Below are 16,247 nucleotides of genomic sequence, written 5' to 3' on the forward strand. Positions count from 1 at the left end.
TGGATCCCTGGTGGGAATGGCCAGAGACAGAGAGGGAGAAGGGAGCTCAGGACCACGCTCCAGAACTGCCTGGGGGTTAGCCGAGTCCAGGACCTGGTGGACGCAGCACGGCTCGGGTGGTCACTCAAGGCCAGAGTGACTGAGAGAACACTTGTGAGTAAAACCCCTGAAACTGCATCTCCTGACTCTGACTCTTCTTACTGCACCGTCACAACCCCCCTCATCTTCACCTGCTGCCCTGAGGCCATACCCCTCCCGTTGGGGGTTATACCACCACGCTGCACATCCTTATACACCTGGCCTCAGTGGACTGTTCTGCAGCGGCGGCTTCAAAGCCGCACTCAACGGGTGGCGTAGTCGATCAAGTTAACATCTACTGCCATAGACTGCCACTTAGTTTGACACCCTGGGCACAGACCGGGTCACCGCCACAAGGACTACTACCCCTACCCAGATCCGGCTCCGGGTATCCCCTGAACATGGCCCAGGGGGCGCGTCAATGACATTTCCCATCAGCGGCGCCTGCTCTCGCTGTTATCAGCAACAGCAGACGTAGACTAATGTGAGGACTAGTCTCTCATCAGCCTACGCCTGTGACCCACGGTCAATTCTTTGTGCCTTTTTGCCGCGTTTTTGACCCCTTAACTTCAATTGAGCCAGTGAAATCCGATTTGAGTGACTCAATTGAAGTCAATGGGTGCAAAATGCAGCAAAACCGCACAAAGAATTGATATGCTGCATATTTAAACGCACCGCAAATCCTGAATGGTAATTCCTCATCATGTGCACAGCACTTCAGGATTGTCATTGAATTAGCTGGCAGGGGAAGAAGGACGAAGCTATTTTTATGGCGATACGCGTGGAGTCTCTCCCCTCCATGCACCCATGATCTCTGCTTTGGACATAGGCTGAGTATGCCCATTTCATCTGAATACTTGTGCCTCTCCATTTTTTTGGCAGGTGTTATTATATGAATGAGCTTGTCATTTGACTCCCCATTTCTCTAATTGGCTTATGCTGCTCCCTTACATGCACGGTCATTTATGAGCACTGTTGTCAGCAATCTATATGGTATAAATATTTGTGCATATTGTTGACAGAGCGTGTCGTTTTCATCTATATGGGCAGCTGTCAGCTAATTGGGTCATGCTTATGCACTAGCACTTTAGATATCTTTTTCATGTTTTACATGGTATATCTATTTGGACATTGACCTCCTATCTGATTTATACTTGTACTTATATAATTCATATCCATTATTTGTTATTGTGCTGTTATTCTTTACCATGTGTTTATTTATTATCCATCCATGATTATCTTTTTCTGCCTTTGTCCTGTTTAGCGGGGTGGTTTAGGGGTGTCATAGCCTGATTCTGGGTTATTTGACATGTTTGTATCCCTGTGTGGGTTTTAATTGTTTTTATTTGTGTGTATTTTGGCTCATTATATATTAATAAAGTTGGTATTTTGTTAAGAGACCCTCTTATATTGCATTTCTTTTCTTTCTTGTCACTAGTGTGTTTGCATGCAACGGGTTGATCACTATCCATAGCATTATCTTTAATGGTGCCCGCCTCTTCTCTTTGCTCATCAGTAATCCACATCCAACAATCAGAATGCATACTTATAAGTTTCTTTGATATAAGTTTCTTTGTACTGTAACTTTACTCACCTTTTTACATGCGGTGATGGAACTCCCCAGGTTGCTGGTTGATGTGTCATTGATGCTGTTACCCCCACTGCTCCCATTCTTGTCCATGGGTCCAAACATGGCTGCCAGTTCACAACTGTTAAAATAAAACACATTCAATAAAAGTGTCAATATGTCTAATGTACGTACTCCATTTTATTGCATATCACAAATGAATAACCTACTGAAATAGCTAATGACGTGTAAGTGCCCTAAAAGCTCACCACCTTGCTCATTTGATGAGTACATTCACCCACAGCGATAATGGTTCAGCAGACGCCAAACCCCAAAAACTGCAGTAAAAACTACTTGTGTGACACTGAATTATGCAGCCTATTCCAGACTTCTCCAGCTGCACTGGAATTCAGCTTTACACAGAAGGTAAGTAGATTTGGTTTATTGAGAAACGCAAAATATAATCCGTTGTCCCATTTTTTTTTACAACACAATTAGAGACTGATTTACTTTTTCTATTTCTTTTCTTATTCTACAATTGTTTCATGAACTAAAAATGAATGTGCCAGGTGAATCTGAAAAATAAGCAGTTAATTAGGTTCTTGACTTGGAACGCTCATTTTTCAGTGTAATAGAATGTAAGTGGGAAGCATTGATTTAATAAAGTAACGTATTCCTAAGAAACTAGCAATATTCAGTTGTAAACTATTTTAGCTTAACGTTCTCCACAGATAAGGAGCAAAATGACAAGGCTAACTAATAAGAACAACATAATCATGTGTTAGTGGTAAGTTAGTACACAAGGTAACTATGCAATAATCTAGCAAGCTAGAAAGAAAAAGGACTAATGTAAAATTTCAACATTAATTATGAAGTTTATTGCTTCTAAGGCTATATATACAGTACAGACCAAAAGTTTGGAAACACCATCTCATTTAAAGAAATTTCCGTATTTTCATGACCATGAAAATTGTACATTCACACTGAAAGCATCAAAACTATGAATTAACACATGTGGAATTATATACTTAACAAAAAAGTGTGAAACAACTGAAAATATGTCTTATATTCTAGGTTCTTCAAAGTAGCCACCTTTTGCTTTGATGACTGCTTTGCACACTCTTGGCATTCTCTTGATGAGCTTCAAGAGGTAGTCACCGGAAATGGTCTTCCAACAATCTTGAAGGAGTTCCCAGAGATGCTTAGTACTTGTTGGCACTTTTGCCTTCACTCTGCGGTCCAGCTCACCCCAAACCATCTCGATTGGGTTCAGGTCTGGTGACTGTGGAGGCCAGGTCATCTGGCGTAGTACACCATCACTCTCCTTCTTGGTCAAATAGCCCTTACACAGCCTGGAGGTGTGTTTGGGGTCATTGTCCTGTTGAAAAATAAATGATGGTCCAACTAAACGCAAACCGGATGGAATAGAATGCCGCTGCAAGATGCTGTGATAGCCATGCTGGTTCAATATGTCTTCAATTTTGAATAAATCCCCAACAGTGTCACCAGCAAAGCACCCCCACACCATCACACCTCCTCCTCCATGCTTCACGGTGGGAACCAGGTATGTAGAGTCCATCCGTTCACCTTTTCTGCGTCGCGCAAAGACACGGTGGTTGGAACCAAAGATCTCAAATTTGGACTCATCAGACCAAAGCACAGATTTCCACTGGTCTAATGTCCATTCCTTGTGTTCTTTAGCCCAAACAAGTCTCTTCTGCTTGTTGCCTGTCCTTAGGAGTGGTTTCCTAGCAGCTATTTTACCATGAAGGCCTGCTGCACAAAGTCTCCTCTTAACAGTTGTTGAAGAGATGTGTCTGCTGCTAGAACTCTGTCTGGCATTTATCTGGTCTCTAATCTGAGCTGCTGTTAACCTGCGATTTCTGAGGCTGGTGACTCTGATAAACTTATCCTCAGAAGCAGAGGTGACTCTTGGTCTTCCTTTCCTGGGGCGGTCCTCATGTGAGCCAGTTTCTTTGTAGCGCTTGATGTTTTTTGCAACTGCACTTGGGGACACTTTCAAAGTTTTCCCAATTTTTCGGACTGACTGACCTTCATTTCTTAAAGTAATGATGGCCACTCGTTTTTCTTTACTTAGCTGCTTTTTTCTTGCTATAATACAAATTCTAACAGTCTATTCAGTAGGACTATCAGCTGTGTATCCACCTGACTTCTGCACAACACAACTGATGATCCCAACCCCATTTATAAGGCAAGAAATCCCACTTATTAAACCTGACAGGGCACACCTGTGAAGTGAAAACCATTTCCGGTGACTACCTCTTGAAGCTCATCAAGAGAATGCCAAGAGTGTGCAAAGCAGTCATCAAAGCAAAAGGTGGCTACTTTGAACAACCTAGAATATGACATATTTTCAGTTGTTTCACACTTTTTTGTTAAGTATATAATTCCACATGTGTTAATTCATAATTTTGATGCCTTCAGTGTGAATGTACAATTTTCATAGTCATGAAAATACAGAAAAATCTTTAAATGAGAAGGTGTGTCCAAACTTTTGGTCTGTACGGTATATTATTTGTATCATATTAAAACTAGTTGGATGATCTGCATGGATTCAGAATAGAAGAAATTGGGTGATTGTGAATACTTTCTCGTACACAGCACTGTACCTGTGATGTGAGGTGGCAGCAGTATATACTGTGTGGATATGATTCGGGTACTTGCAGAGAAAATGAAATACATTCTTCAGGTTGTAACGAGATCATTAGAAAAAAATAATCATCTAGATTGGGCTGTTCGGCTGTTATTCATTAACAAGTTCTCTCATGTCCTTGTCTCAGACACGCCACAGGTTATCTAACCAGTGCAGAGTAAGGAGAAATCGCATTTTCTCCTGACCAGGAAAATCTATTTCAATTAACTAGGCAATGCCATAAATTCTGTGTTCAAAATATCATCTTCACGGGTTATTAGTTCTCAAAAATACACTGTACTGAGCTCTGTTATCAGTCAGCAATCACTCTCCCAGCCACAGTGTCAGTATAAACTGAAAATTTCCTGCTGGTGGGCAGAAGAGCTGATAGGTCATAGTACCTGAAAACAGAGGCATTACTTGAGGTTTTTGGATCTCAATATAGAGCGCCCCCAACCTACCATCAATCATTTATAATACTATTGGGGCATATATGTCTTCACCCCTCCATGAGTTCAGGGGCACGAGAGTGACTCCTGTCTGCAAAGTGACTTCTATACTGGGTAAGCAGGAGTGTGTGGGAGTTAACCATTATATTTTAAGGTACATATATATTAAATAATAAAATTTCTGCTTAAAATTTGCTTAATGGCATAAAATGCATGCAGCTCGAAAATGATTGCACTTCTTTTATTGGCTACTTTTGGGCTAATGTATATGGGTCGGTATAAAATTGACTTAGAAGGAAATTTCAGGGTGACTCCAAGGAAAACAAGCTACCTAATTGACGCATGTAGATGGATGTGTATATAAAAGATGTGAGTGATAAATTATATGAACAAATCCTCTGATCATTATATAGCAAACCAATATGTTCTGCTTTTTGTTCTTGTCAGTCTGGAAACCATAACAATTACTCAGACCTTACAAATATGGAGTCATACATATGACGACTACAGCAAGCTACTCTCCAGGAGATATACTCTATATAGACATTTTTTTTTATTATTCCTCAAAAACAACTCCATTAAAAATTCAGATGCCCGTTTCATGTGCTCGTGACAGATTATCTTGCTGGGGAAGCTGTGGCCAGGCAAACATTTCCACTGTTGCACTAACAAAGTAGCACACTGCAACACTAAGTATGCGAACATGAAATATATGAAATTTAAATAGCATTACTGCTCTAGAAAATAGAAATAAATGAGAAATCTTAGTGCATAAATTGTCCAATTCATGTGTACCTGGTAGCCATGTTAAGGAGTTTCTCGTCATACCAGGAACCTACCAATGTGAACTCTTCTCTAAGAGACATAAGCCTGCTTGTGAGTGGGAATGCAAGTTCCTGCTGCAATTAAAACTGCCTGTGGCCTAGAGGCGCAGTGCTCAGTCAAAGCTTACACATAGAAACAGAAAAAACTGCACATCCAAAACAAGAAATAGGTGTGTACCACAGGCGGTTTTAATTGCAGCAGGAACTTGCTTTCCCACACACAAGCAGGCTTATGTCTCTTAGAGAGGAGTTCACATTGGTAGGTTCCTGGTATGACAAGAAACGTCTTACCGTGGCTACCAGGTACACATGGATTGGCCAACTTATGTGCTAAGATTTCTCATTTATTTCTATTTTCTAGAGAAGTAATGCTATTCAAATTTCATATATTTCATGTTCGCATACTTAGCGTTGCAGAGTGCTACTTTGTTAGTTAAGTACCGGTCAGTTTTTTCTATTTCCACTGTTGTAGTCAGAGGATAACTGGACAGATGGCAAGTATAACTGTGAAAAAATGCACACTGCAAGGTAAGGGTCACATAACTGTATTTTCTCTCATCCGAGAGAATCAGGCGGATTATGCTGATCACATGCTGCCCACACGCTGACCACACTCTGACCACACGCTGATCAGAGTATAATCCAATTTCATCCGATGTCATCCGGGTGTGCTCTGATTCTTTTGACGGACCCATTGATTTGCATGGCTGAGTACAAAGAGATTTATGGATGCAAATCGTGCATGCTGAGATTTTTTTCCTTGGACAAACTCAGTCTGAGGAAAAAAATCTGACTTTTGCATGGCCTCATACAATAACATTGGTCTGAGTGAGATCTGATGGTTTGGAGCATCGCACTTGGACCGAAATTATGGTCATCTGCATGAACCCCAACATTAAGGCACCACCAGTCCCGGCATAGCTGGTAGTGAATACATACTCTTTTAAATTAACCTGTCAGCTGATACATGCTGTCCAATCCGGAACTGGCTGTAATATTTCAGCCAGGTATGTTTGACTCTGAAACACTGAGAACATACGTTAAGAGCCGGGGACCGAGACCACCTTAAGACTAGTTGGAAAGTTGGGTACACGGCGTCTTCTCCATGACTGCTGCCCTGGACTGAGAGGTCTCTGCCTATATGCGAACACAGAGCCTACTTACCATGTAACCGGTTATACAGGGTGGGCCATTTATATGGATACACCTAAATTAAATGGGAATGGTTGGTGATATCAACTTTCTGTTTTGTGGCACATTAGTATATGGGAAGGGGAAAACTTTTCCAGATGGGTGGTGACCATGGCGACCATTTTGAAGTTGGACATTTTGGATCCAACTTTATTTTTGTGCAGCATCTGAAACAACGGATACTGGAAGCCTGTGCTAGCATTTCTTCTGTGGTGTTGCTATTAGTGTGTCAAGAGTGGGAGAAGAGAGTTGCATTGGCAATCCAACACAATGGGCAGCACTTTGAACACATTTTATAAGTGGTCATAAACTTGTAAAAAACTCATGAAATAATAAAGTTATGTTAAAACCAAGCACACCATTGTTTTTCTTATGAAATTCTCAATAAGTCTGATGTGTCACATGACCCTCTTCCCATTGAAAAAAATAAAGTGGGATCCAAAATGTCCGACTTCAAAATGGCCGCCATGGTCACCACCTATCTGGAAAAGTTTTCCCCCTCCCATATACTAATGTGCCACAAACAGGAAGTTGATATCACCAACCATTCCCATTTAATTTAGGTGTATCCATATAAATGGCCCACCCTGTACATTGGTACTGGAGAGATTTTTTAAAAAACAATCATGAATTTGGAAACAATTGAGAAATATATCAAGATCTGTAAAACAATATTATATCCTCAAACAAAGCTGGATTTTAAAAAGTCCACTCATGGTAATTCTCAATATATCAGAAAGGTTCACTATCCTTAATCTTGGCTAATATAGCTACAGATTACATTTTTTTCAAGTTCAACCCTTATCATGATTTATAAAAGGACATTAAGGGGAACCTGTCATGTGGAACATGGTATCTCATCTGCAATCAGAATGTTATAGAGCAGGAGGAGCTGATCAGATTGATGTACATTTTTGTGGGAAAATTTGGTAAAACTTGTATTTTATTAGTTTAAATCCCTGGTGTGTGTACATACAGTAGTGTTCAAAATAATAGCAGTGGGTTCAAAAACATGAGTTAAGCACAAAATCTTTATACTAGTTTTTATTTCCATGCATTGGGAACATTGCACACTGTTTTCTAGTTCAAAACATGAAGAGAAATGTTTATAATTTTTAACTACTTTACAGAAAATAACAAAAAATGAACATTGGGCTGTTCCAAAAAATAGCAGTGTCTGCATTTATCTTTACAAACTCACAATATGTACTCTTCATGTACTCTTTTATTTGAGGATTTAGCATTTCTGTGGATCACTAACCTTTTTTATGTCACCCTACAAGTGTTCTATCGGATTAAGGTCCGGGGATTTGGCTGGCCACTCCATAACCTCAATTTTATTGGACTGGAACCAAAATTTTGCTCGTTTACTGGTGTGTTTAGGGTCGTTGTCTTGTTGAAATACCAATTTCAAGGGCATATACTCTTCAGCATAAGACAACATAACCTCTTCAAGTATTTTGATATATGAAAACTGGTCCATGATCCCTGGTATGCGGTAAATAGGTCCAGGACCATAGTAAGAAAAACATGCCCATATCATGATGCTTGAATCACCATTCTTCACTGTCTTCAGAGTGTACTGTGGCTTGAATGCAGAGTTTGGGGGTCAATTCAAAACTTAGTCCAGAAACATGAGGTCAGACAACGTCTAAACTATAATACCACAAAAAAGTCTATAGTGGCAAGTAACCGCCAGACAAGAAGAGATTCTGACAATATATAAAAATAATAATTTTATTCAAATAGAAGATAAAAAGTACATAAAAATAGACAAGGGGAATAAACCTCTAAAAATAGGGGGAATGGAAAACACAATGCTGTCTACTGCATACACATGATGTAAATAATTATCCGCTCCAGTACATGTCTTTTTTTTTACAGTTGGACTTTGCGGGACTTCTTGCTAACAGATTAGCTTCACACAGGCGTCTTCTGTCACAGTACTCACAGGTAACCTGAGACTGTCTTTGATCATCCTGGAGCTGGTCATTGCCTGAGCCTTTGACATTCTGGCTATTCTTCGATGCATTTGAATGGTAGTCTTCTATTTTCTTCCACATCTCTCTGGTTTTGCTTTACATTTTAAAGCATTGGAGATCATTTTAACTGAACAGCCTATCATTGTTTGCACTTCTTTATAAGTTTTACCCTCTCCAATCAACTTTTTAATCAAAATACGCTGCTCTTCTGAACAATGTCTCGAACGACCCATATTTCTCAGGCTTTCAAGGAGAAATGCATGTACATCATGTGCTGGCTGCACCCTTAAATAAGGGCCACCTGATTCACACCTGTTTCTTCACAGAATGACTGACCTCACTAATTGAACTCCGCACTGCTATTATTTTGAACACACCACCTAACAATTAATTATTCAAATACACAGACTCAAAAACATGGAGATCATGAATGCTGATTCTGTTGTTTTTTTTCTTAGAATCTACTGCACTAACTGGTAAATGGTTTGACATATGGTATATACCAAAGACAGCGATTAATCTGGTTAGTCATATTGGACTGCTATTATTTTGAACACTACTGTATGAGTCCATTGCACGGTCCTATGCAGTGATTGACAGTCTTCCTTGTATATCTGTGCAGACAGAGATAGCTGTCAATCACTGAGCAGGGCCGCCCACTCGACTCATAAGAGTAAAACAGCTCTGTCCACGGTCGCCTGGCAGCTATAAGTAAGGCTTCTATGAACAGGCTTTTCACTAGCTACTTTGAATAACAGATCAAAGGGGAAACCTGGAATTCACCCTTTCATCCCTGTACAAACGATAATAATAATAATAATAATATACGTGAACTTACACAGGGACTCTGGGCTGAGTCCTCAAAGTAGCTGCTGGCCAATGGAGTAGGCTGACAGGAAAATCAGGTACCCGTATTAGAATAAGGAGGTGCAGACAAAGCAAAAAATCGTAAGTTAGAAGAATAGTCAGTAAATAGGCGGAGGTTTGAAGCAGGACAAAATAGTAGAACTACCAAGGCACCAAGGTATGGATCAGATTAAGAGGTCATTTTAACTGGCTGTGGAAGACAGATATTCAGGAGTTTAAGTAGAGACTGAGCAGTCAGGTCAGTCAATACAGCAGGGAGTCAATACTCAAAAACTATGAATTAAGACAAGTCCCAGGGAATTAAAGAAGCCTGCTGCTTGTTGCACTGCGTTGCCTTCTGGCAACAGAGGTGGAAATAGAAGCAGGACCCGACATGGAAGTTAAAAAACCCATAAAACACCAGGGATTTCAATGAATAAAATACAAGTTGTACTTAGTCTTTACCAACAAACCAATATATCCTTCTGCTCAGCTTCTCCTCCTCTATACCATGTTGTTGAGAGATCGCACTGCATGTGCAACATGACAGGTTCCCTTCAACATCTTTTTGTTTTTGTTTTCTTTCTTTTCTTTAGTTATGAAATTTAAAGATACAGTTAAATTTGGTCCTGTTATTATCCTTTACTACATCTATAGTTTGTGCTTTGATGAAAGAGGAAACATAAGAACATTTTACATATCCAATTAACAGAATGAGCACACAGCGATATCATTAAAGCGTATTACTGCATGCCCCACTGACTGTAAATAGCTCATCTGAAGAATGTGCCCATTGGTAGCCGTGTTCAGACTCTAGAAATCTTCTTTTTATACATAATTGTAGTGTCCCTCAGAATACCAGAGGATGGAGAAAATGTGAGAAAACAAGGGGCTACATAGAAATAAGTAGTAAGCATAAGGCTATGTGCCCACGATGCAGAAATGCTCAGGATTTTTTCCTGAGCGTTTCTGCATCTCCCTGGCAGAAAAAACGCATGCGGATTGTACATGCATTTTTCCTGCCAGGGACAAGCGGATGTGAAGCGTTCTTCACTTGCATTTCCGCATACGGGTTGACAAGCGCTTTCCAAAAGATTTTAGCATCACTTGGAAAGTGCTTGACAACTTGGTCACACTATATAATCCCATGCAAACGGCATGGATTTATATACTGTGACTTTAAAGAATGGTAAAAAATAATCATACCTGGCGCCGCCATGCTCGTCACAGTTACTCCGGATCAGACAGTGTAGGGAGCACTGCTGCTGTGTCAGGGAGAGATTTGCTTGTGTATTAGGTAGTGGAGGGAGAAAAACCGTACATTACACATATCCACCTAACAAACAGTCCTTCTGAGGACTAATCCATCTGCAGAGATATCAGGCAGGCAAGGTGTATAGGCAGGCGGTGTATATAGCAGACTGCAGTGCATATAGCACAAGAGGCTCCATTCCAATTCTGCCTTCTGCTATTAGATATTTCTATATAAAGGCCCAGGTCTCAGGGGCCAGGAATACTTTTCTTTGGATCTTAATCCTCATTATTTACTTAAAAAGGAATCCAGAGAACATTTGTTTGTTGGCATTGCAGAATACAGCCAGGTCCTTTCCATATTACAGCGCTAGAAATCTAGCTATTTAAAACTGTGTTTTCTCCGTCAAGCAGATCACATATACGTTTTTCAGAAAATACTGCCATTTCTGGCCTCCATTAAAAATTTCCTTTAGTGTGTCAGTGAAGCAATTCTCAGCAGTTTGCTGTTCAAACTACTTACCTACAGGCCAGGTATTTAAAACTCTGTTTTCTCCGTCACATGGATCACATATAAGTTTGCTCCAAAGTCAGTCATTTGTAGTGAGCATGGAAGATACTGTCCTGCATTTAAAATGGGCAAGACACATGGCAAGGGACGGGGAACTGGACGTGATGGTAATGGTGCATGCAGAGGCCGAGGACAAGGCCGTGGGCAAGCCGAAATTGTGCCACAACAAACACCCACATCTTCTCGCCTGACCTTCCTGTCCCAATTTCTAGGGGACCGCAGCACACCACTATTGAACCCAGAGCAGTGTCAAAAGGTTGTTGGTTGGATGGCGGATAATGCTTCCAGTCACTTTGCCACCACCACCACCAACACCCTGTCTTCCACACGATCAAGTCTCAGTAGCCGTGAGTCTGGACCGCATATTCCTCACCCTGATCCTCCTTCCTCCCACCATGCCGAGTACCCAGAGACAACTGATCCCACACTTGGACACTCTGAAGAGCCGTTCACTTTTCCATTTATAGATTCGAGCCTCTCGCACGGTCCACTTGAAGCGGGGCAAGAGGAGATCGCGTGTAGTGATGCCCAAATATTTGAGCAGCCACGGTCACACGAAGGCGATGGTGGGAAAGTGTCACAAGAGGTGGACGATGATGAGACACAATTGCCAGAAAGTCAGGAGGAGGACCAGGGTGCGGAAGTGGAAGACGAGGTGGTGGATGATATAGTAACTGACCCAACCTGGCAGGAGGATATGCAGAGCGAGGACAGCAGCACACAGGAGGAGGGAGGCAGAGCACCCCAACAGGCAGGAAGATGCAGTGTGGTGGCCGCAGACAGAAGGCAGGCAACCGTTCCCGGTAACACCAACACGAAGGAAGTTGCCAGTACAGCTGTTAGGTCTTCCCGAGTCTGGTTGTTTTTTAAAGACTCTACCGATAACCCCAGAAAGGCCATTTGCACCACCTGCCAGGCCAGCATTAGCAGGGGTTGCAAAACGACCAGCCTGACCAACACCAGCATGATCAGGCACATGGCAGCAAAGCACCCGACTTTGTGGGCCGAACCCCAGAGTTCAGGAACAGTGTCTGCGGGTGGCACCATTGCTTCTGCTGTTGTGCATGCAAGCCAATCCCCTGTCCATGGTGCATGTGAAGATGCCTCCTGCCCTGCACCTTTCATTGCACCCTCTCAAGTAGCAGCATCAGGAAGCACATCCATGTCCTTGTCCCAGCGCAGCGTTCAGTTGTCCATACCCCAGTCCTTGGAACGCAAGCGGAAATATGCAGCCAACGCCGCACAGGCCACACTACTAAATTCTCACATTTCATGACTGCTTGCGCTCGAAATGTTGCCTTTTAGGCTCGTGGAGACGGAAGAATTCCGCAACCTGATGGCGGCGGCTGTCCCTAGGTACTCGGTCCCCAGCCGCCACTATTTCTCCCGGTGTGCCGTCCCTGCATTACACAAGCACGTGTCCCAAAACATTAGCCGTGCCCTCAACAACGCAGTTACCGGTAAAGTCCACCTAACCACGGACACGTGGACAAGTGCTTGTGGGCAGGGACGGTACATCTCGCTGACGGCATACTGGGTTAACATAGTGAAAGCTGGGACCCAGTCGGACCTTGGGACGGAACACGTCCTCCCGACGCCAAGGATTGCGGGCCGTAGGTCAATCAGGGTTGCCACCACGGTCCACAGCTCCTGCACCTCATCCTCCTCAGCCATCTCCTCCTTCTCAGCCTCCATCTCTGAAACGACTACATCAGTCACAAGCTGGAAGGACTGCAGCACTGCCTTGGCCAAGCGGCAACATGCTGTGCTGAAGCTAATATGCTTAGGTGACAAACCGACAATGCTGAAGAGTTGTGGACAGCTTTGAAAGAGCAGGAAGATCTGTCGCTCACACCGCAGAACCTACAGCCAGGTATCGTCGTGTGTGACAATAGCCGGAACCTGGTGGCGGCTCTGAGACGAGGCGAGCTCACACATGTACCATGCCTGGCCCATGTGCTTAACCTCGTGGTTCAGCGGTTTCTCAAATCCTACCCGGAGCTGCTGGATCTGCTTTTTAAAGTACGCCACCTGTGTGCCCATTTTAGAAAGTCAGCTACAGCTTCCGCCGCCCTTGCAGTGTTTCAGCAGCGTTTGCAGCTTCCGGCTCACAGACTGGTGTGTGATGTCCCCACGCGTTGGAACTCTACACTGCAGATGTTGGGAAGGATTTGTGAGCAGAAGAGGGCAGTTGTTGAGTACTAGCATCAACAAGGCTGTTGGTATTCATTTCAGACTCCACACATAAGACCTCAGGAGTGGACATGGATGTCAGACATATGTACCATCCTCCAAAACTTTGAGGACTCCACCAAGATGGTGAGCGGCGATGATGCCATAATTAGCGTCACCATCCCACTTCTCTGTCTTCTGAAACGCTCTCTGCTCATAATCAAAGAGGATGCATTGCAGGCGGAGCATGATGAGATGGAGCAAGGAACCATACAGGGTGATTACACACAGCATAGCCTCATCTCATCCCAACGTGGATTGGGTGACAATGAGGAAGAGGAGGAGGAAGGACAGGAGCTAGTTTCATGCACTATAGACGGTACTATCTGCAGAGCTGTCATACCGTCTGTTCAGCGTGGATGGCCAGAGGACAGAGAGGAGGAGGAGGAGAGCATGGTCAGTCATCCTCTTGGTGAGGACACGGAAGTCTTGCCTGTTAGTAGTCTGGCACGCATGGCTGAGTTTATGTTACGCTGCCTTTCCCATGACCCTTGCGTTCTCAAAATTTTGGGTGACAGTCATTACTGGTTGGTGACAGTTCTAGACCCATACTACAAGGAGAACTTTATATCTCTGTTTCCTGAGGCGGACAGGTCTACAAAAATGGGGTTGTACCAGACGGCCCTTGTCGCAGAACTATTAAAAAAATTCCCATCTGAAAACGCTGGCGGCAGAGGGCACACTTCGTTGGACAACCAAGGAGTACAGGCGAGAGAGACACAACTTCAATCCAGCAGAGGCAGGGGAACACTGTCAAAGTTCTGGGAGAGTTTTCTCAGCCCCTCTCATCACACAGGCCCTGAGGCGCGGGGTACTCTCACAAGAAGTGCAAAGTTTGGGGAGATGCTGAGGGAGTACCTTGCCGACCGTACCAACGTCCTTTGTGATTCCGCTGTGCCTTAAAATTATTGGGTATCCAAGCTGGATACGTGGAATGAACTGGCTCTCCATGCCTTGGAGGTCCTGGCCTGCCCTGCCGCCAGCGTTTTATCAGAGCGGGTTTTTAGTGCCGCTGGTGGAATTATAACTGATAAGCGCATCCGTCTGTCAACTGAAAATGCTGACAGGCTGACTTTATTTATAAAAATGAACAAGGGCTGGATTGGGCCTGAATTCTCAACACCACTGAATGATAGCAGCTAACATAAACTCAAATCCAGTATCTTTTCTTGGGAGGTGTATTCCCTTGCAACTTTTCACACCCACACATGGGTATATACTTCCTGATCTGGGCTATTTGCTCTTGTTCTCCTCCTTCTCCTCATCCTCCATCACCATATCACCAGGGTGACCATGTTCCGTGATGCAACACCCACATAATATTTTTAAAGGGTGTTTATGATACCCATAAAAAAATTTTTTTATCCAGTATGTTTATGCATACCCCCCAGGGGTAAATGTTTGTCAGCCCATACACTTAGTGCATGGGCATTACAAGTATAGAAGGCCCGCTACTTTCTAATGGGAACATTTTTTTATGAGGCCAAGGGGCATTGAAGTGCCTCCAAATTTTTGGCAGCCCTTGCATTCAGTGCATAGGCCAACACTATGGGAGACTCTCTCCTTTCTAATGGGAATTTGTCGTTACTGTGGCCCTGCTCTATGTGTCTTTAAATTCTTAGTGGGGTTTTTCCTAAAATTGGTCAGCCGTTGGACTCACTGCATACCCTATAACTGTATAGCAGACCCTCTTCTTTCTAATGGGAACATGGCGTACTTGTTACTGTGGCCCTGCTCTGTGTGTCTTTAAATTCTTAGTGGGGTTTTCCTAAAATTGGTCAGCCGTTGGACTCACTGCATACCCTATAACTGTATAGCAGACTCTCTCCTTTCTAATGGGAATTTGTCGTTACTGTGGCCCTGCTCTATGTGTCTTTAAATTCTTAGTGGAGTTTTTCCCAAATTTTGGCAGCCCTTGCAGTCACAGCATGGGCATTACCACTATAGGAGACCCGCTCCTTTATAATGGGAACATTTTTTTTACTGAGACCCTCCTCTATGTCTCTTCAAAGGAGTATTGGGTTGCGATCAAATTTTTGGAAGCCCTTGCAATCACTGGATACGCAATAACAGTATAGGAGACCCACTTGTTAATAATGGGAACAACAAAGCATATCCGGCTGATGGCTCTCTAACAATAGCGAGGGCCGACTGCTGGCCTTTTAAGAATAGTAAGGGCCATCTGATGTCCCTATAAAAATAGGCTTTTTGACTTTCAGAGTCCCTCCATCATAAATAAAACAGGACGTGCCTGATGATGTGTCACACACCACATTGCCAGATAATGTTGTAAAATGTTAAAATGACATTTCCTGGTGAATGCATTTGTCTTAAAAAATAACATAAAAAAACAAAACAATAGGATCTTTCTTTAGTATAAAAAACAGCAATTTAACCTCAATGTAATCACATTGTTCAGCTCATGCACCTCCTCCTCCATCTTCGAAATGACCACATCAGTCACAAGCTGACAGCACTGCAGCACTGCCTTGGCCAAGCAGCAACAGAAGATAACATGCTTAATTGACAAACCGCCCAGCGCTGCAGAGTTGTTGAAAGCTGTAACACAGCAGCCTGATCTGTGGCTCTCACCGCTGAACATA

The 16,247-nt window shown here is 43.0% G+C and overlaps 1 protein-coding gene across 1 annotated transcript in view; it reads right to left on the minus strand.

Annotated features, from left to right (window-relative positions):
- SPHKAP (SPHK1 interactor, AKAP domain containing) overlaps window positions 1-16,247 on the minus strand; it is a 475,388-nt gene that overhangs the window by 265,198 nt on the left and 193,943 nt on the right. The window contains exon 2 of the mRNA XM_073674429.1: window positions 1,673-1,787. Coding sequence (XP_073530530.1) covers window positions 1,673-1,787 — 115 coding nt within the window. The remainder of the gene's footprint in view (window positions 1-1,672; window positions 1,788-16,247) is intronic.

This window comes from Phyllobates terribilis, unplaced genomic scaffold, assembly GCF_046119375.1.
Source record: "Phyllobates terribilis strain yellow unplaced genomic scaffold, ASM4611937v1 Scaffold_3__8_contigs__length_932513732, whole genome shotgun sequence".
NCBI classification, from domain to species: Eukaryota; Metazoa; Chordata; class Amphibia; order Anura; family Dendrobatidae; genus Phyllobates; species Phyllobates terribilis.